This window comes from Diceros bicornis, chromosome 1 (assembly GCF_020826845.1).
Source record: "Diceros bicornis minor isolate mBicDic1 chromosome 1, mDicBic1.mat.cur, whole genome shotgun sequence".
NCBI classification, from domain to species: domain Eukaryota; kingdom Metazoa; phylum Chordata; class Mammalia; order Perissodactyla; family Rhinocerotidae; genus Diceros; species Diceros bicornis.
Window position 1 is genome coordinate 89,001,018 of NC_080740.1, and position 22,254 is coordinate 89,023,271.

The 22,254-nt window shown below is 38.5% G+C and overlaps 1 protein-coding gene across 5 annotated transcripts in view; it reads left to right on the forward strand.

Moving 5' to 3' along the window:
- The window catches only part of SFXN1 (sideroflexin 1), a 53,659-nt gene that overhangs the window by 14,871 nt on the left and 16,534 nt on the right, over nucleotides 1-22,254 (forward strand). For 3 of the 5 annotated variants that reach the window (XM_058546237.1, XM_058546257.1, XM_058546242.1), the window contains 4 exons: nucleotides 1,680-1,852; nucleotides 13,054-13,224; nucleotides 13,955-14,053; nucleotides 21,950-22,025. In XM_058546237.1, coding sequence (XP_058402220.1) covers nucleotides 1,689-1,852; nucleotides 13,054-13,224; nucleotides 13,955-14,053; nucleotides 21,950-22,025 — 510 coding nt within the window. In that variant the 5' untranslated portion in view covers nucleotides 1,680-1,688. Of the gene's footprint in view, nucleotides 1-1,679; nucleotides 1,853-13,053; nucleotides 13,225-13,417; nucleotides 13,488-13,954; nucleotides 14,054-21,949; nucleotides 22,026-22,254 lie in introns of those variants that run through there. The other 2 variants (XM_058546247.1, XM_058546251.1) reach the window with 2 other exon arrangements.

The following is a 22,254-nucleotide window of genomic DNA, read 5'->3' on the forward strand; positions in this document are numbered from 1 at the left end:
GGGTGGGAAGTCCAGGCTCCTCCTCTATGTTAAGAGTGGGATGTTTACTTCTTTCTGTTCTGGTTTCAAACAGCAAAGTTTCCAACAGTCTGTGATTATAGAGAACAAGGTTTCTCTGAGATAAGAAAGCAGTGGTCACTCACAGAAGGGGTTGTTGTGACACTCCGTAGCTGCATTGTGACCTTGGGAAAAGTGTGGTTTCCCGTTAACTTTGCACCTGGCTTTCTCCATGTGTGTGAGCCCAGCCTGCGTCATGTGTAGTGGGGCTGAGTTTGCCTTGCTCACGCTCACTGACCAGCTGTTTCTCATACACTAGATTCCTCACATCCGTGGGCCCAACATGCTCAATGTTTTTGTGGTTTTGATCAGGTACAAATGACAGGAGTGGCTAGCTCCTGCACCCGACATCTCACTGTTCCTAAGAACTCCTGAAGCACTGAAAAATAGCTTAGTGAAACATGACCTGGGAAAGAAAGCTGCTATGAGAACTGGTATTAGAAATGCAGGAAAGGGCAACAGGAAGGAGACAGTGATGGTTTGAAGCCTTCTTGGTGGTCAGATCCTCTGACCTGCTGACACCGTGCAGAGAGATCTGGTCTAAGGCAGTCTCCAGCTATGAGGGGCTGACTCGTAAAGATATAGTGTTACTTATCATGGTGAAAACTGAAAATAACATAAACACTAGAGGTGTTGTATGCCCAAAATGAGAGGTTGGTGCCATGGGGAATGTTCGTGAAATAGGTGCAAAAAATATCAGGATATTATAGAGCATGGCATCAACTTTATTTTTTTTATTGTATGATAATATGTATAGGAAATGTCTGCAAGGAAATGTACCAAAACATCAACAGTGGTTATTTCAGCATGGCTAAATTATAGAAGATTTTGTTTTTCTTTAGTCTTTATTTCCTATAATCAGCTTATATTATTCAGAATGCTACAATAAGCATGTATTACAACAATACAATGCAGTTCTAAAAATAAGCATGTATTACTCAGAGAAAGAAATTAGTTACTTTTGGAAAAAAGTAAGGATTCTTAGCTAGAAATAGGTATTTTATGAGGGAAATTATATGCTGCAGTGTTATTCCTATTCAGGGGGTTGTCAGAATGTGTTTTTCCCATTATGTCCCTGTTAGCTTGAAGAACATAATTTTTCATTTTTGATTGGCACTTTATATGCTGAACAAGGCTGAATGAGTCTTTTTTAATTGTAGAATTTTTAGCATTTAAGCCTTTGTTTGCACAATTACTCACTTCTACTGGTAGAAATAACAAATTTAGTAAACCAGAATGCGGTAGTAGTTTGACGTTGTTTGTTTCACCCAGAAAAGGGGTTTCAAACTTCAGACCTGTTACTGTTGATGTATTTTTAACTTTTTATATTTCTGTTTTTTCTAGAATATTTCTAGATTTCCAAAAGTAAGGAATGATAAAATACTGAGTACTTACAGAGAGAAATATTTGGGAAATTATTGAAATTTGGTTAAGATCAATTGAGATTTATGGACAAAATTCAATTTGGATTTAGATTGTCTTTCTGCCATTTATAGCAAAATTATTTTTGTAAATAGAAGTGTACATAAATCTTTACTTGAAGATTAGTGTGACTATCAAGTTTCTAACTGTGTAGCAACATGGTAAGTCTTAACTAGACTTGTCTTTTTGACCCTCTCTAGACTGGGACAATGTCTGGAGAACTTCCTCTAAACATTAACATCAAGGAGCCTCGATGGGATCAAAGCACTTTTGTTGGACGAGCCAATCATTTCTTCACTGTAACTGATCCCAGGAATATTTTGTTAACCAACGAGCAACTAGAGAATGCAAGAAGAATAGTACATAACTACAGGTGATGTTAGTGACTGTGCTTTTTGGCTTACGATATTAATAGACTGTCATGTTAGCCCATTATCTTTAAGCTTTCACTTAGCAATTTAACAACTTTTTTTGCAATGGAATCCTTTTTACCAAAAAAAAATAAAAAGTAGGAAATAGGAAGACATGTGTTATCCCCCATTGCTGACCATTATTACAGATGTCAAGAATTCATATAACCTGAAAATTCGCCATCCTTCCATCTCCTAGGTGCTAATCTGTGAGGTCCCCTTTTCCCAACACCCTGCCTCTTACTCCACTGCAACCGCCCCCTGCATCCACAGGCACCCCGGGCATCTTTCTGTCTCTGGATGGAGACAGCATCATACAAAAAGCAAGTTGCTGGGGCTGGCCTGGTGGTGTAGTGGGTAAGTTCGCACGCTCCACTTTGGTGGCCTGGGGTTCAGGGGTTCGGATCCCATGCGTGGACCTACACACCGCTCCTCAAGCCATGCTGTGGCGGCATCCCACATACCAAATAGAGGAAGATTGGCACAGATGTTAGCTTATGGACAATCTTCCTCATGAACAAAAAAAAGCAAGTTGCCAAGAATTAGGGTAGGTTGATTGCTTCTGACATAAAGCCCCAATAAATAAACCCCACGGGTAAGAGCTCAGATGGGAAGAATGTTAGTGGTGGTGCCTGTACAGATTTGTAGGTTTAGGACGTGCTCCGTCAGTCAGAGGGCCAGGCGTGAGGTAGGAGAAGAGAGGGACTCTAAGGCAGTGGTCACAAATTTCTAAATAAAAGAATATATAAGAAATATTTCAGGCTTTGTGGACCACAAACAGTTTCTGTCGCATACACAGTTTTTTGTTTTTGTTTTACAATCCTTCAAAAATGTAAAACCATTCTTAGCTAGTGGGACCTCCAGGCCATAGACAGTAGTCTGCTGACTCCTGCTCTGGGGGAAGGTCAGCCAGAAGCTGAGAATTGGGTTAGTGGGAGCTCTGTGCCTAAAAGAGCCGAGACCAATACATGCGAGACACGTGTTTGACGGTCACGTGGGTAGTTAGGGAGGAACCACGGGCAGTTTGTAAACTCTATTGTGAAACACTGAGTCTGGCTGATGTGCCTGAAGAGGGAATGCCTGAACAAAACAACAGAACATCAAGGAGCCTTAGGAGAAGGTGCTGAGAACAAGGCAAAGGCAGACAGCAGAGGCCCATGTCAGGAGATCCGGAGAGTAACATCTGTGAATCTGGAACAAAAGCCATAAAAAGAGGAGAGGTTGAGAAGACGACATGAAGAAGATTGCAAAGAACCTAAATCTGTAAGAGCAAAACTAAAATCTTCGCTGGAGGCAATGGGAGAAACTAACTGATGACAGGACTCATCTGGGAGGAAGTGGAAACAGAGGCAAGAATGAGCCGGAGACGCTCTCCGAGGATGACGATCAGAGGTCAGCAAGCTTCCTGCAAACGGCTGGCTGGTAAATATTTCAGGCCTTACAGGCCATACAGTCTCTATTGTATATTCTTTTCTGTTTTGTTGTTGGCTTTTTTTTTTTTACAACACTTTAAAAAACATAAAAACCCTTCTTAGTTCACAGGCCATTCAGAAGCAGGCCGTGAGCTGTAGTTTGTGATCTCATGGTACAGATGAAGAGGTGACAGGTGTGAAAAGGTTATATTTAAGGGGACTGGAGAATGCAGAATGCAGCTATAACTGATTGATGCTTCTAAAGGAGAAACTAGGAAAATGCAAAAGAAGCAATATTAAGTAAAGAAAGAAAGAAATTTTCCTCTGGTGAGTAAAAACTTGTCTACAGATTAAAGAGACTCACCCTGTTTCAAACAAAGAGACCCACACATGCAATTTTTTTTAATTTTCTTTTTTCTACAAAGAAACTTTTAAAATTTTCATAAGCATCCAAGAACAGGAAAAAAGTTGCTAAAAAGACCAACCACAGAGAGGCTCAATCTTTTCATCTATACACTGAATGCCAGAAGACAGTGAGGCAATGTGTGCAAAGTTTTCAGGAGAAAGCACTATAGCCCAGGAATTTTATACCAGCTGGTCTTTATTTACACTGGCAACAGAGAAATATGCAACAACATCAAAAATAAACTCTTCGTAAATCCTTCTCGAGAGGTCAGGAGGTGAAGCAAAATTGAGTTCAAAAATAAGAAATCCATAGTATATGGTGATTTCTCAAACAATTAAAAATAGAATTACCATGTGACTCAGCAATTGTACTTCTAGGTACACATCCAAAAGAATTGAGAGCAGGATCTTGAACAGATATTTGTACACACATGTTCATAGCAGCATTATTCACAATAGCCAAAAGGTGGAAGCAACCCAGTGTCCAGGGATGGATGAATTGATAAATAAAATGTGGTATATACATACAGTGGAATACTGTTCAGCCTTTAAAAAGGAAGAAATTCTGACACATGCCAAAACATGGATAGACCTTGAAGACATCTCGCTAAGTGAAATAAGCCCGTCACATAAGGACAAATTATTGTAAGATTCCACTTATACAAGGTCCCTAGAGTAGTCAAATTCATAGAGACAGAAAATAGAATGGTGGTTGCTAGGAGCTAAGGGGCAGAGAATGGAGAGTTAGTGTTTAATGGGTATAGTCTCAGTTGGGGAAGATGAAAAAGTTGTAGAGATGGATGGTGGTAATGGTTGTACAATAATGTGAATGTACTTAATGCCACAGAACTGTACACTTAAAAATGGTTAAGTTGGTAAATTTTATATCATTTGTATTTTACCACAATAAAAGAAAGAAAAAATAAGAAAGTATAAATAGACTAGTGATGAATACTGAAAGCTGTTAAAATAGAAACAATTGTTGTATTTCTAGTTATAAAACATTGTATAGGCAAAAAGCAATAAAAAAATGTTTGTAGGGGCCGGCCTGGTGGCGCAGCGGTTAGGAGCGCGCACTCTGCTTCAGCAGCTGGAGTTCGCAGGTTCGGATCCCGGGCGCACACTGACGCACCACTTGTCAAGCCATGCTGTGGCAGCGTCCTATATAAAGTAGAGGAAGATAGGCACGGATGTTAGCCCAGGGCCAGTCTTCCTCAGCAAAAAGGAGGAGGATTGGCATAGGATGTTAGCTCAGGGCTGGTCTTCCTCACAAAACAAACAAACAAACAAAAAAAGTTTGTAAAAAATAGTAGTATTTATCTGAATCTAAAGCCCTACATTGTAATATCAAAAAACAAGAAGAAAGTAGAGGAATTAAAAGTATACGAAATATCTTGTCTTAAATAGGAGGTAAATTCAAAAATATATGTGGTTTTGCTCTTTACTGTGTTAGAGAAATGCATTATAGAATGGTTTTGAGAATCTTAATGGTAACTACTAGTCAAGTTAAACCTTAGTTTATATCTTCTAAAACCCTAGAGGCATAAAAGCAAAGACAATGTAATCAATGTAACTAAAACTAAAACCAAAGAACGGACATAGTAGCCTTAAATGTAACATAAAACAAGAAGGAGAAGGCCAGAGAGCTTAGTAATAACAATATATGTAAAAAGGATTAAAATCCCCTGTTAAAATCAAAGACTTTAAAATTGAGTAAAAACACTTAAAAAGCTCAGTAATGACGTGGCATCTCAGAATGAGTGAGGGCTGCAGCTACGTGACTAATTATATGTGTGAGGTCATTGCTCGTGGAAAAATGCAATGCAGTCTTCCAAGAATCTGTGAGTGCCTCACCTTCTTCTCTCTTCTTTTAAGGCATGTAAATCCCTAAAGTCTGTATGGTAACTTACCCAGGCCTGCTCCAACTGGGCGTTATGGGTATTTGTTGTGGTTCTATGCTGCTTTTGTATGTGTCTGCTTTTGTATATACATATGTTATCTACATTATATAATATATATATAATATTTTATATATAATAAAAATAAATGAAATAATAATATATATTCGTCAGTAAAACCAATTGTTGAATTAATGGGTAAGAAATACCTCCGAGTTCCCCTCCTCCCCACCAAGAGACAAATCAGCCGTGAACTTTCAGGGGAGAATAGCTCAGTGTTAGCTGGGGTCAAAAAGATACTGTGTCATACATAGCGCACCTTCAGGAATATGTATACCGATCTGTAGTTCCAGCGGGATACCAGCAATGCTATTCTAATATGAACCCAAAAGGAGGCAATAACAATAGCTACATGACAAAGCAAGACTAAGGTAACTGCAAATAAAAAAGAAGCTGTATGAAAATCAGACAAAGTGCAATTCAGAGCAAATAGATCAAAAAATTTTGATCTTGATAAAGTGAACATTGAACAGACAGCATTCATGAACGAGTTAATATTGCATCAAAGTAGACAAAGAAAAGACTGTTAGAAACATAAATAGAACGTGATTAAACACAATAGTAGCAGGAAATTCTAACATACCTTTCTCAGTCTTTGCTAGATCATCTAATCAATCACTTTAGAATTTTTAAATACTTTCCTGTAACTGTACAAAAAGAAAACCAAAGGTAGAATTGCAAAGTAAAAACAATGAGGAAATTAATATGAAAACTTAAGTGATTGTACCAAAATTGTACTCTGAGGAGAAGTTTATAGTTTTACGTGTCTCTATTATTAAACAAGAAAAACTGACAATAAATGAACTGAGAATTCAGCTTAAGAAATTAAAGAACAGAAAATAGCAGACACTGCTGGTACGTACTGTGTGCTAGTACTGCTTAAAGCACTTTACGTTCATTAATTTAACCCACACCACAGCCCTTGAGGGTAGATACCGTTGTTATCCCCATTTTTCAGATGAAAGAACTAAGGCATACAAGTTTCACTTGCTCAGGGTCCTGCCACTAGTAATGGTGGAGCCAGGATAGGCACCCAGACAGTCTGACTCCAGAGCTCATGTTATTAACCACTGTATATACTGCTTTTTAAGGAAAGCGGAGAAGAATTAATATTTTTTAAAAGTCAGAAATTAACTAATAGAATTGAAAAATAAACGTAAGAACTTGTTCTTTGATAAACCCAGTAAACAGTAAGCCTCTGACACTCTTAATATGAAATAAATAAATAAAACTCAAAATATATAACAAGAGGAATAAGAAAGTTACCTAAAAGAGAAACAGAAATATAAAAATAAAGATGACTATGTAGTTTTTTTGGAAATCTTGGTGAAACATATAGCTTCTATGAATATATAAATTCCCAAAATTGACTCAGTCCAGAAGAAGGCAAGGAAGGAGAAAAAAGGAACAAGGAAGAGATGAGACAAATAGAAAACAAGTAGCAAGATGGTAAAAAAAGCTTTCCCACAAAAATCTCCAAGGTCAGTTGGCTTCACAGGTGAAAGAAATAATTTCTTCACAGGAAGAAATAATACCAGTTCTATCACAAACTCTCTCAGAAAATAGAAGAGAGGGGAACACTTCCCCATTTATTTTATGAGACCACAAATACCCAGATAATAAAACCAGACAAAGAGATTACAAGAAAAAAATTACAGACCAATATCCCTCATAAACATAAACACAAAAGTCCTCAACAAAATTTAAAAAAGATAATACTCAAAATAAACAGAATCCAAGTGAGGTTCATTACAGGAATGCAAGATTGTTTAACATTTGAAAATCACTGTGTCAGTAGACTAAAACAGAAAACCATATGATCATCTCAATAGATGCAGAAAAACAGACAAAATCCAACATCCATTCATGATAAAACTCTCAGCAGACTAGGAATAGAAGGGATATAGTACATCTACAAAAAACCTACAAGGAACATCCAACTTAATGGTGAAAAAATGAAAACTTTTCTCCTAAGGTCAGGAACAAGCCAAGGATTTCTGCTCTCACTACTTTTATTCAGCATTGTGCTGGGGGTCCTAGGTAGTGCAATAAGAGAAAAGAGCAAAAACAGTACAAGATAAACAGATAGGAAAGGAAGAACTAAAACTCTCTTCATTCACAGAATACATGATAGACTGTCATGCATCACTTAACAATGGGGGTACGCTCTGAGAAATGCATTGTTAGATGATTTTGTGGTTGCTGGAACATCATAGAGTGTACTTACACAAGCCTAGATGGTAGAGCCTGCTACATACCTAGACTATAGGGTGCTGATCTTATGGGACTACATCACATATGCGGTTCGTCATTGACTGAAACATCGTTATGCAGCACATGAATGTATTTAGAAAGAATCTACCCCCCCCCAAAAAAATGCAACTAGAATAAGTGTGTTTAGCATAGTTACACCATATAAGATCAACATACAGAAATCAATTATGTATCTATATAGTAACATTTAACAACTAAAAATTGAAATTTTAAAAATAATACCATTTTTAGCAGGAACAAAAATATTAAATACTGGGAGATCACTTTAACAAAAACATAAAATACACCAAAACACACACACACGAAATTACAGAGAGAAATCAGAGAAGATGATAAATGAACTGAGAATTCTGCTTAAGAAATTAAAGAACGACACAAAATAATAAAAAGAAAATACGAATGCTGCCTAGCGCTTACTGTGTGCTGGTACTGCTTGAAGCAATTTAAATGGAGAAACATAACTATGTTCATGGATTGGAAGACTCAATATTAAGATGTCACCTCTTCCCAAATTGATCTGGAGATGCAGTGTAATTACCTAAATCCCAGGAGGTTTTTTGTAGAAATTTACAAGCTAATCCTAAAATTTAAATGGAAATACAAGAGACCTAGAATATTCAAAACAATTTTGAAGAAGAGCAAGTTGAGATACTCATACTACCTGATTTCGAGACTCAGTATAAAGCTCTAGTAATCAAGACAGCGTAGCATTGCTGTAAGGATATAGATCAATGGAACAGAATGGAGAATCCTGAGATAGACTCAAACATAAAAAGTCAGTTGATTTTATAAAAGGTGCCAAGATAATTCAATGGAGAAAGGATATTCTGTTCAATGAATGGTTCTGGCAAAATTGGATATTCATATAAAAAATGAAGGTCCATCCTCACCTCACACCATAAGCGAAACATACCTCGAAATGAATGACAGACCTAAGTATACAAACTTCTAGAAGAAAACAAGAGAAAATCCTTATGACTTTGGGATAGGCCAAGATATCTTAGAAAGGACATAAGCATGAACAATAAAGGAAAAAATATGTCTTTTCACTTCAGAAGACACTATTTAGAAAACAGAAATGCAATTCATAGACTAGAAGAAAATATTTGTAAACTTATGTCTCATAAAGACTGTGTCCAAGAAGATATAAAGAACTATTTTAATTCCAACCTAATTTTTTTAAATGGTCAAAAGATTTGAGTAGACTGACAACACCAAAGACAATATAGGAATAGCAAGTAAGTGTATGAAAAGATGCTCAACGTCATTAATTGCTTAGTGGATACCACTTCATACCTACTAGAATAGCTAAAAAGAGAATTGATAAATAACTATAGTTCATTGATCGAATGGAATACTACTCAGTGATTAACCAACTACTGATACAACAACCAAGATGCATCTCAAAGCATTATGCAAGTTGGAAGAAGCCAGACACAAAATACTACTCACTGTGTGATTCCATTTATGTGAAAGTCTCAGAGGCAATACCGTAGTACTAGAAAGCAGATCAGTGGTTGCCAGGAAGTGGAAGAATGACTCTAAAGGGGCCTGAGGGAACTTTTGGGGAGATGAAATAATCTATACCATGCTTCTGGAGGTGGTTACACCACTGTGTACATTTTTCAAAGCTCATCAAATGGCACACGTAAAATAGGTGACTTTTTTAATATTTCAATTATATCTTAATAAGGCTGATTTATTTATTTTAAATGTTATGGGAGCATAGAAAAAAAGGAGATGCTTCCCAATTCATTTGCAACCCTGATACTATAAATGACAAAAGTACACTGAAAGAAATAATGATCCATCTTATAAATTAATAACGCAAAAATCCAAAATAAAATACTAGCACATCAAATCCAACCTTATGTTAAAACATGAATGAGTAGGATTTATTCCACAAATTAAAAGGTGATTTAATTTTAGGACATCTATCAATGTAATTTATCACGTCAAAACAGAAAAGCCACATCTTAATAGATGCCCAAAAGAAGGTAAAATTATACATCTATTTCTCAGAAAATAATCAGCTGGGAATAATGTACAGTACTTCTTTAGTGTGATAAAGAATACATATCCCACGTTAGCAGCTAGCAGACACTAAATAATGAAACTTCCTAAAAAGAGTTCTGCAGAAAAGTAATCCTATGGAATACTTACCCGAAAAAAAGAAGGTGGTTCTAGTAGTGAAGTTTGGGAAAGTTTACATCCCATTCTTGAGGATGTCATATCTCATTAACTTTTTTTAAGATTCCAAGAAGTCCTGGAGTAAAGACAGCTGTTTAATCTGTTTTCCCAGACTTAGATATGGGCCCTTTCTTTTTTCCCGTAACATCTATTAATATTCAAGATAACACTCCCCTAGAAATGTTGCCCTATGAGGCTTTCTCATTAAAGTCAGGAGCAAGTCAGAGATGCCTTTACCTTCACTGTTATATAACATTGTTCTGGAAGCCCTAACCAATTCAATAAGACAGAAAAAGAAATGAGATCTAGAGATATTGAAAAGACAGTTTTTTTTTTTTTTTTTTTGCAAATGATGATATTCTTAACTATCAACTGGAAAACAAATGAAACAAATAAGGGACTGTGAGAGGGCTGCTTGTAATATACACAAAAACTCAGTAGTTTCCTATACACCAGCAATAATCAGACAATATTTTTTAATCTCATTCATAAAAACAAAATGTATATGTATAAAATATCTGGGAATAAACTTACCCAGATGTGTGAGGCAATTACAAGACTACTGGGGTCATTAAAAGGAGCCTCTGAGTAACTGGAGAAATGCAGTACGCCTGAATAAAAAGTCTTAATTCGTAGAGATGTCAGTTCTCTCCAGATTAATAGTTTCCATCAAAATAGAATTGTGATCACCCATGAAATTGACAAAATGATTCTAAAGTTTATCTGGAAAAATAAATTAATGAGTGTAACTAAGGCATTTTTGAAAAAGAAAGAGTAATGGAGTGAGAGGCCGTTCCCCTACCAGATACTAAAATGAACTGTCAAATTAAAATGGTGGGTGTTGGCAACTGGAAGATGCAGATAATGGGAACACTATAGAAAATCCAGAAATCCAACCTAGCATTCACAAAATCTCAAGTGACGATGAATATAGCATTTAAATCTTAATGTTGGAGTGGCAGACCAGCAAAGTGGAAAGAAAAGTTAAACAAGTGTCACATTTCCATATTTTAAGATACATTCCAAGTAGATTAAAAAGTTAAGTGACAAAAAAACTATTTTGAAAATGTGAGAAGTAGAGGTGAACATTTGTGTAATCTTTGAAATGAGTCAGGCCTTTCTAGACAGAAAGTTCATTTATTCCTACCTGACTAGATAAAAATAAAAATTTCCAGGACAGCTGATAACACTAACAAAATTATCTGCAGTGTATAAAGTATATATACAAGTTACCTGAACAGTAATGATGTTGCTGCTGCTGATGATAAAAAAGACATACTCAAGTAGAGAAAAAGGATAAAAGACATATTTACAGTTTTAATATTTTATGCAGCTTTTATCTCAGCAAATGTACTCATTTCTTTCTAAATAATCTTGGATGTGGGGAAAGATTTATTTATGAGGATGTTTACTTTCTCATCATTTACAATCAGAAAAGATTAGAAGCAATTAAAGTGTCTAACAATAGGGAACTGGTATAATATATTAATTAACAGTCATACAGTGGAATACTGTGCAGCATTTGAAAGGATGATATATTAATTTCCTAAGGCTGCGAGAACAAATTACTATAAACTACGTGGCTTAAAACAATAGAAATTTCTTCTTTCACAGTTCCAGAGGCTGGAAGTCGACATCAAGGTGTGGGCAGGGCCATGCTCCCTCTGACGGCTCTAGGGGAGAGTCCTTCCTCGCCTCTTCCGAGTTCTGGAGGCTCTAGGCATTCTTTGGCTTGTAGCTACATCACTCCAGTCTCTGCCTCTGTTGTCACATGGCCTTCTTTGCGTGGCTGCACATGGCCATCTTATAAGGACAGCAGTTGTTGCATTTAGGGCACATCCTAATCCAGCATGACCTCATCTTAACTAGTTACATCTGCAGAGACCCTATTTCCAGATAAGGTCATATTCTGAGGTTCCAGGTGGATGTGAATTTTGGGGGGACACTATTCAACCCAGTATAGATGATACAGAAAAATAGCTAAATATGTAGAGAAATGTTTACAAAATATTATTGAATAAAAAAATGGTTATAAAGCGGCAGGTTTGGTGCAATACCTTTATTTTTTTTTTTCCTTTTTTTTTTTTGTGAGGAAGATCAGCCCTGAGCTAACATCCGTGCCAATTCTCCTCTTTTTGCTGAGGAAGACTGGCCCTGAGCTAACATCCGTGCCCATCTCCCTCCAATTTATATGGGATGCTGCCTCAGCATGGCCTGACAAGCGGAGCATTGGTGTGCACCTGGGATCCGAGCCCCAGCCGCGAGCAGCGGAGCGCACGCACTTAACCACTATGCCACAGGGCCGGCCCTGTGCGATACCTTTAAATGAGCACATCGTGTATATAGATCATAGCAGGGAATCACGGTGTATTCCCCAGAGCATTTCCAGTGCTGATGAGGAGGTCATGGCTTGAATGACTTTAATTGCTCTAATGAATTTCTGTATTTTCTAAATTTCTAGCAATGAATATGTGTTTCTTTGATAAGGAGAAAAAATTATAATGAGCCTTTCTAATCTAGGTTTTCAAACTATAATTTTAAAAATGAATTAATGTTCTTGATTGTCACAGCTTTTGTCAAATCAGTTAAAAATATTTTAGAATTTGCAAAGTTCAAAATACATTTTTAAATGTTATTTAAAACAAAGACTATTTCAAAGTTGAATACTTCCCTATTATATGTTTTTGTTTTTCCAATTTATAGCTAATTTGAGATATGTAGGTTTGAAATATTCATTTTAAGTGTTTATTGTCCTTTTTGTTATTAAAATTTCACGGACTTTATGTAATGTTAGATTTGTCCTGCATCCGGGCACAGTTGTCTTAGGTAAGTGTAAACCTGAGAACTTCTAGCTGTGTGTCTCTAGAAAACTGGTGAGATATTTGAAATGAACAACTGCCATGTTTGTTGTTGTTATTGTCCTAGACAAGGAATTGTTCCTCCAGGTCTCACAGAGAATGAATTATGGAGGGCAAAGTACATCTATGATTCCGCTTTTCATCCTGACACTGGGGAAAAGATGATTTTGATAGGAAGAATGTCAGCCCAGGTTCCCATGAACATGACCATCACGGGCTGTATGATGACATTCTATAGGTAAGTTATGGAGATGTGGCAACAATTTGTTCATTTTATATTACAGAAGCTTAAAGGACATTTTTATATGTAAATAGCTCTATGTAAATAAATGTCATTTCATGTTGAGTCCCATTTGGTATAAATGTTATAACTCTCAGGGCTTGTTTACCGTTTCCCTCTGCTGAATAGTATTCTCTTTCTTATTCAAAAGGAGGTTGAATTTTCCCTTAAATCTTAGACCCAAAAGAAAATGAGATGGAGAAAGAAAATAAAAGGAGTCTGTAAGTAAATTCTCTTTTTAATCCATTCAGATGCTATAGGTGTAAGTGTAGGTGCAGGTGTAGACATAGACAGGTACACTTATACATGCAGTGAGGGGGGATCAGGACTATTTAGCCTGCAAATGGCTTCTTTTTCCCCCAAGAGAAGGGACCTGGCATTTATTGAGTGCTTACTCTATGTCGGGCTTTGTACCAATTTAAGATAAAATTTGAGTAAGAGAACTTCGTCCTCACTGTAACCCTCCAAGCTTGGTGTTACCCACGTCTAACGAATGAGGAAACACAATCACAAGGATGAAAACCTTTCTAGCCACACGGATGCTGACCCTTTGACCCGGAACGCACAGTCTGTGGCAGCGTTCTCCCCTCTGCAGCCCTCTCCTGGTTCCTGGTGTTCACGTGTTCTGTTCCACGCAGCCGCCGGGTCACAAGCGAAGCTGGGTGTGTGACGGGTCGCTCTGTTTCAGGACCACGCCGGCCGTGCTCTTCTGGCAGTGGATTAACCAGTCCTTCAATGCCGTGGTCAATTACACCAACAGAAGTGGAGACGCACCCCTCACTGTAAAGTAAGGCTGTGAGATGTACCCGCCCTCTTCGCTTCTCCAGGGTTCATTGATTCAGTGATGATCTTCTCCTGTTTAAAAAAGTATACTTGGACAAATGGTTTATATTGTTCAGACTATTATGAAGCATATTTTAGTGCCTCTTTTCCTCCCTATCAAGATAACTGTTTTTTCCAGCCTACCTTCTCGGACACGACTCGTGCTGTTGGTGGCGCTGGTGGGAGGATGGCTCTGCCACACCTTGGGCTCCTTCCTCTGCAGAACACACAGCAGGCAGCTCCGGGCTGGCCTATGGTGAACGATCACCCTGCGTGTGCAGAGGGACACCAAGTCAAACTGCAGGGTCTGCAGTGTGGTCTCCGCAGAGATCAAGGGGACTTGTTTATATCTGATTTGTCTTTAAAAGAGGTCATCTTTGGAGCTGAAAAGGAAGTAAATGGGCTTAATATTTTGCCTTCTGTAAAAAAATTTTTAGACAGGCTTAAGTGATTAGTTAACCGAAGCTTTCAGCGCAACTTGTGTAACACTTGAGAGTGTTTTCTTTTTTGTGTTATCACTTGAAATTGTTTTTGACCGCCCATGTTCTTCTACTGTCATCAAATGGAACAAAGGATTTGCAAATCTGCAACCAGCAGTGTTTATCACACCTTCCTTTCGTCCAATTCTTGAATTAAAATTTACTTTAAAATAAGAGAGAATTGGTTGGGCTTAATTGTATTTCGAGGATGAGACTTTTAGAATTTTTTTTTTTTTTTTTTTTGGCTTTTAATTTTTTTGTTTATTGCAGTAACATTGGTTTATAACATTGTAAAAATTTCAGGTGTACATCATTGTACTTCTATTTCTGCATAGATTACATCATGTTCACAACCAAAATACTAATTACAACCCATCACCTCACACATGTACCCAATTATCCCTTTCACCCTCCTCCCTCCCCCCTTCCCCTCTGGTAACCACCAATCCAATCTCTGTCCCTATGTGTTTGTTTATTGTTGTTATTATCTACTACTTAATGAAGGAAATCATATGGTATTTGACCTTCTCCCTCTGACTTATTTCACTTTGCATTATGCCCTCAATGTCCATCCATGTTGTCACAAATGGCTGGATTTCATCGTTTCTTATGGCTGAGTAGTATTCCATTGCGTATATATACCAAAGCTTCTTTATCCATTCGTCCCTTGATGGGCACTTAGGTTGCTTCCAAGTCTTGGCTATTGTGAATAACGCTGCAATGAACACAGGGGTGCATGTACCTTTGCAAATTGGTGTTTTCAAGTTCTTTGGATAAATACCCAACAGTGGAATAGCTGGATCATATGGTAGTTCTATCCTTGATTTTTTGAGGAATCTCCATACTGTTTTCCATAGAGGCTGGACCAGTTTGCACTCCCACCAGCAGTGTATGAGAGTTCCCTTCTTTCCACATCCTCTCCAACACATGTTGTTTCCTGTCTTGTTAATTATAGCCATTCTGACGGGCATGAGGTGATGTCTCATTGTAGTTTTGATTTGCATTTCCCTGATAGTTAGTGATTTTGAACATCTTTTCATGTGTCTGTTGGCCATCTGTATATCTTCTTTGGAGAAATATCTGTTCAGATCTTTTGCCCATTTTTTAATTGGGTTGTTAGTTTTCTTGTTGTTGAGATGCATGAGTTCTTTATATATTTTGGAGATTAAGCCCTTATCAGATGTATGGTTTGCAAATATCTTCTCCCAATTGTTAGGTTGTCTTTTCATTTTGTTGATGGTTTCCTTTGCTGTGCAGAAGCTTTTTAGTTTGATGTAGTCCCATTTGTTTATTTTTTCTATTGTTTCTCTTGCCCGGTCAGATGTGGTGTTTGAAAAGATGTTGCTAAGACCGATGTCGAAGAGCGTACTGCCTATGTTTTCTTCTAGAAGTTTCATAGTTTCAGGTCTTACATTCAAGTCTTTAATCCATTTGGAGTTAATTTTTGTGTATGGTGTAAGGTAAGGGTCTACTTTCATTTTTTTGCATGTGGCTATCCAGTTTTCCCAACACCATTTGTTGAAGAGACTTTCTTTTCCCCATTGTATGTTCTTGGCTCTTTTGTCAAAGATTAGCTGTCCATAGACGTGTGGGTTTATTTCTGGGCTTTCGATTCTATTCCATTGATCTGTGTGTCTGTTTTTGTGCCAGTACCATGCTGTTTGGGTTACTATAGCTTTGTAGTATATTTTGAAATCAGGGAGTGTGATACCTCCAGCTTTGTTCTTTTTTCTCAGGATTCCTTTAGCTATTCGGGGTCTTTTGTTGTTCCATATAAATTTTAGGATTCTTTGTTCTATTTCTGTGAAAAATGTTGTTGGAACTTTGATAGGGATTGCATTGAATCTATAGATGGCTTTAGGAAGTATGGACAGCTTAACTATGTTAATTCTTCCAATCCAAGAGCATGGAATATCTTTCCATTTTTTTGTGTCTTCAATTTCTTTCAGAAATGTTTTATAGTTTTCGGTGTACAGATCTTTCACCTCTTTGGTTAAATTTATTCCTAGGTATTTTATTCTTTTTGTTGCAATTGTAAATGGGATGGTATTCTTAATTTCTCTTTCTGCTACTTCGTTGTTAGTGTACAGAAATGCAACTGATTTTTGTATGTTGATTTTGTATCCTGCAACTTTACCATATTCGTTTATTACTTCTAAAAGTTTTCTGGTGGATTCTTTAGGGTTTTCTATATATAAAATCATGTCATCTGCAAATAGTGACAGTTTCACTTCTTCCTTTCCAATTTGGATCCCTTTTATTTCTTTCTCTTGCCTGATTGCTCTGGCTAGGACTTCCAGTACTATGTTAAACAGGAGTGGTGACAGTGGGCATCCTTGTCTGGTTCCTGTTCTTAGAGGGATAGCTTTCAGTTTTTCACCATTGAGGATGATATTAGCTGTGGGTTTCTCATATATGGTCTTTATTATGTTGAGGTACTTTCCTTCTATCCCCATTTTATTCAGAGTTTTTATCATAAATGGATGCTGTATCTTGTCAAATGCTTTCTCTGCATCTATTGAGATGATCATGTGATTTTTGTTCTTCATTTTATTAATGTGGTGTATTACATTGATTGATTTGCGAATGTTAAACCATCCCTGCATCCCTGGAATAAATCCCACTTGATCATGGTGTATAATCTTTTTAACGTATTGTTGTATGCGATTTGCTAGTATTTTGTTGAGGATTTTCGCATCGATGTTCATCAGTGATATCGGCCTGTAATTTTCTTTTTTTCTGTTGTCCTTGTCTGGTTTTGGTATCAGGGTAATGTCAGCTTTGTAGAATGAGTTAGGGAGCTTCCCCCCCTCCTCAATTTGTTGGAAGAGTTTGAGAAGGATAGATATTAAGTCTTCTTTGAATGTTTGGTAGAATTCACCAGGGAAGCCGTCTGGTCCTGGACTTTTATTTTTGGGGAGGTTTTTGATTACTGTTTCGATCTCCTTACTGGTGATTGGTCTATTCAAATTCTCTACTTCTTCTTGATCCAGTTTTGGAAGGTTGTATGATTCTAAGAATTTATCTATTTCTTCCAGATTGTCAAATTGGTTGGCATATAGCTTTTCATAGTATTCTCTTATAATCTTTTGTATTTCTGAGGTGTCTGTTGTAACCTCTCCTCTTTCATTTCTGATTTTACTTATTTGTGCCTTCTCTCTTTTGTTCTTGGTGAGTCTAGCTAAAGGTTTGTCAATTTTGTTGATCTTTTCAAAGAACCAGCTCTTGGTTTTATTAATTTTTTCTATTTTTTTTTGGTCTCTATTTCATTTATTTCTGCTCTGATTTTTATTATTTCCCTTCTTCTACTGATTTTGGGCTTGGTTTGTTCTTCTTTTTCCAGTTCCTTTAGGTGCATTGTTAGATTGTTTATTTGAGATTTTTCTTGTTTGTTGAGATAGGCCTGTATTGCTATAAACTTCCCTCTTAGAACCGCTTTTGCTGTATCCCATAAATTCTGGCATGTCGTATTTTCATTTTCATTTGTCTCCAGGTATTTTTTGATTTCTTCTTTGATTTCTTCGTTAACCCAGTCGTTGTTCAGTAGCATTTTGTTTAATCTCCATGTATTTGTAGCTTTTCTGATTTTCTTCCTATAGTTGATTTCTAGTTTCATACCGTTGTGGTCAGAAAAGATGGTGGGTATTATTTCAGTCTTCTTAAATTTATGGAGACTTGTTTTGTGGCCTAATATGTGATCAATCCTGGAGAATGTTCCATGTGCATTTGAAAAGAACGTGTATTCTTCGGTTTTTGGATGGAATGCTCTGTATATATCTACTAGGTCCATCTGTTCTAGTGTGTCGTTTAAGGCCAATGTTTCCTTATTGATCTTCTGTTTGGATGATCTATCCGTTGGTGTAAGTGGAGTGTTAAAGTCCCCTACTATTATTGTGTTACAGTCTATTTCCGTTTTTATGTCTGTTAATAATTGCTTTATATATTTAGGTGCACCTACATTGGGTGCGTAGATATTTACAAGTGTTACATCCTCTTGTTGGATTGTTCCCTTGATCATTATGTAATGCCCTTCTTTGTCTTTTTTTACAGTTTTTGTTTTAAAGTCTATTTTGTCTGATATGAGTACCGCTACCCCAGCTTTCTTTTCATTGCCATTTGCGTGGAGTATCTTTTTCCATCCCTTCACTTTCAGTTTGTGAGTGTCTTTAGGTCTGAAGTGTGTCTCTTGTATGCAGCATATATATGGGTCTTGTTTTTTTATCCAGTCAGCCACCCTATGCCTTTTAATGGGAGCATTTAGTCCATTGACGTTTAAAGTAGCTATTGATAAGTATCTACTTACTGCCATTTTTTGACTTTTTTTTCTTTTTTTTTTTTCTCAGTGTTTTAGTAGTCCTTCTCTGTTCCTTACTTCTTCTATACAGAATTGATGGTCACTTTAGTTTGACCTCTGTCTGAAAGCTGTACTCTTTAACTCCCCTCCTCCCTCCTTTTATGTTTTTAATATCATATCTAACCTCTTTTTTGTGCATTTGTATCCATTACGTTCTAATCATGGAAATAGATAATTTTTCCTATTTGTGGTCTTCTCTTTTCCCCTTAAATCAGTCCCTTTAACATTTCTTGTAGCACTGGTTTCTTGGTGACAAACTCCTTTAATTTTTGCTTATCTGGGAAAATTTTGATCTCTCCTTCCATTTTGAATGATAACCTTGCTGGGTAGAGTATTCTTGGCTGTAAGTTTTTTCCTTTTAGCACTTTAAATATATCGTGCCATTCTCTTCTGGCCTGTAAGGTTTCTGCTGAGAAGTCAGCTGATAGCCTTATGGGGTTTCCTTTGTATGTAACTTGACATTCTCTTGCGGCTTTTAGGATTCTCTCTTTATCTTTAATTCTGGACATTTTGATTATGATGTGTCTTGGTGTGGGCCTCTTTGGGTTTATCTTGTTTGGGGCTCTCTGTGCTTCCTGTACCTGGATGTCTGTTTCCTTCCTTAGGTTAGGGAAGTTTTCATCTATTATTTCTTGAAATAGATTCTCTGCCCCCTTGTCTCGCTCTTCTCCTTCCGGGACACCTATAACACGGATGTTAGTGCGCTTGATGTTGTCCCAGAGGTCCCTTAGACTGTCCTCACTCTTTTTAATTCTTTTCTCTTTTACCTGTTCACCTTGGGTAATTTCTTCTAGTCTTTCTTCCAGCTCACAGATCCGTTCTTCTGTATCCTCTACTCTGCTTTTGAGTCCCTCTAATGAATTTTTCATTTCCAGTATTGTATTCTTCATTTCTGATTGGTTCTTTTTTCTATCTTCCATTTCTTTGTTGACATTCTCACTGAGTTCATCTATTCTTCTCCCCAGATCAGTGAGCATCCTTAACACTCTTAGTTTGAACTCTCTGTCAGGTAGGTTGCTCATTTCTGTTTCACTTAGTTCCTTTTCTGGGGTTTTGTCCTGTTCCCTTACTTGGAATGTATTCTTTTGCCTCCTCATTTTGCCTCTTTCCCTGTGCTTGTGTCTACGTATTAGGTAGGTCAGCTACGTCTCCTGCTCTTGGATAGGTGACCTTATGTAGGTGATGCCTTAGGAGGCTTCCAGTGTGCTTCCCTCAGTTCTCAATGTTCCAGGGGTGGCCCCTATGTGGGCTACGTGTGTCCTTCTATTGTGGCCTGTTAGCTCTCCCTATAGGCGCCCAGGGAGGCTGAGTTATGCTCCTGGCCAGCTGTTGTAATGCTCAGCTGCTTGTAGTTGTTGTGGGCCCTTCAGTCTCTTTATCAGGTGTGGGGCACCCCAGCACAGTTGGCTGTAAGTTCTAATACCACATGTGTGTTGCAGTATTTCTTTTAAGTGAGTAGGCCCCCAGCGTGGCAGGTTGTTAGGCTCAGGGCCTTACAATTGCAGTAAGCCTCTAGCCTATTAGGTCTCTTGTCAGCTCTCTGAGGATTGCAGCTGGGTGGGGCTGGCCTCAGGCACAGGAGCACCCGATTGTTTCAGGCTTTGGAAGGTGGAGGAAACCTCCTATGTGGGTCTTTGAGAAGCACAAGTCTTCTGCAGCTGACAAGCCCTGCCGCCCACAGGTCCACACACACAGTCAACACAGTCCTGCCCCGTGTGAGCGCCCCGACCTCCCCAAGCGGACCCAGTCTCTCCACGGCGGGAGCCCCACACACTCCGCCACCGCCCCACACTCTCCACCCGCTCCTTGTGCACACCCTGCCCCGCTCAAGTCGGCTCCGTTGCCAGGCTGCGGAGAATCCAGTCACCAATCTATGCAGGACCACACGTTGCCTGAGGGCTTGTTGTTGGGTGGGGCCAGTCTCTAGGGTGGGCTGCCTGCCCTGGCTGAGCTGGATTAAATCGGTGCTCTAGCGGGTGGAGCAGACCCTGGGCTAGCAGGCCTCAGGGAGAACTCCAATGGCGTCTGTGTCAGCACACCCACACCAGGCCACAACAATGGCCGCCGCCAATGTCCCAGTCCCTGGAGAGGTCTCACCCTCACCAAGATGCACTCAGGGCCTATTAGGTGAGTCTCTTGTCACCACAGCACTGTGCACCTTTCTTTCTGGTGATTTTAGGATGCTTTCTGAAACGGGTGAGTTTGCGCGCGGGCCCTTTAAGAGCCAGTTTTAGTTTCTTTGTGAACCGGGTTTTCTGGGAGTTCTCCCCAATGCTTTAGTAGCAGGCAAAGTCAGATATTATGCCCCTGGTGTCGATTGTGCTGGGTCCACAAAATGCCCACAGCGGGGGCGCTCCCCGGCTCAGGGCCCGGCTCCTCCAGGGAGGCTGCGTACCTGTGAGCTGCTCCCGGCGGCTGTGACGCTGGCGGCTTGTGAAGGCGATGTTTTTCCTCTCCAGAAGGGAGTCTCTGCCTCTTCCACCTCAGCTAGGACTGTCCGTTGTTGCAGGAGTTCCTCTCATCCAGTTTTCAGTTCTGTCTCAGGGGTAATTTTTCCACGAGTAGTTGTAAATTGGCTGTGTCCACGGGAGGAGGTGAGTTCAGAGTCTGCCTACGCCGCCATCTTGACCGAGACCTCCTAGAATTTTTATACACTAAAATTGATATTTTGAGAAGTATTTTTTATTTAAGCCAATATACTACAAACATTTAGTCCAATATGCATTTCCCTACGTTTTTAGCTTTCTGCACGCTCCCAGCTCCCTCCCTTCCTCACCCCCACACACATATTCTCTGTGTCTGGTTTTTTGGGGTTTAATCAGGTTACATGTGAAGAATGACATTTGTTGTGGGTCTGCTTGCTTTTTCTCTGGACTTCTCTACCTGTAAAGTGATAGTGAATGTTGTTGTGTGGAATCTCCATTCTTAGTCATGCTCTTTCACATTTTCCCCTCATTTCTTCAAAAAACGTTGTCCTGAGTTTCCTGACACACACTCATTGTTTATGCTCTGTGCTCTTTCTTTTCAGTGAACTGGGAACAGCTTATGTTTCTGCAACAACTGGTGCTGTAGCAACAGCTCTAGGACTCAATGCATTAACCAAGGTACTCAAATTTTTCTTTCTGTGGTAAAGCTCCTTAATTTGTTCCCACCTGACTGGGTCTAAGTGTGTCTATTATTTCTCAAAATAGTTCAAGTCCCGTTACTTTCTAAATATAATCATTATCTTCAACTGCATGTTTTAATTATATCTTCCAATAAGCTTGGGAAGGGGTGTCACCAATACCATCCGCTAAGACCCTGGTCTGTGCCTGACAGTGTGTTTTAAGTGCT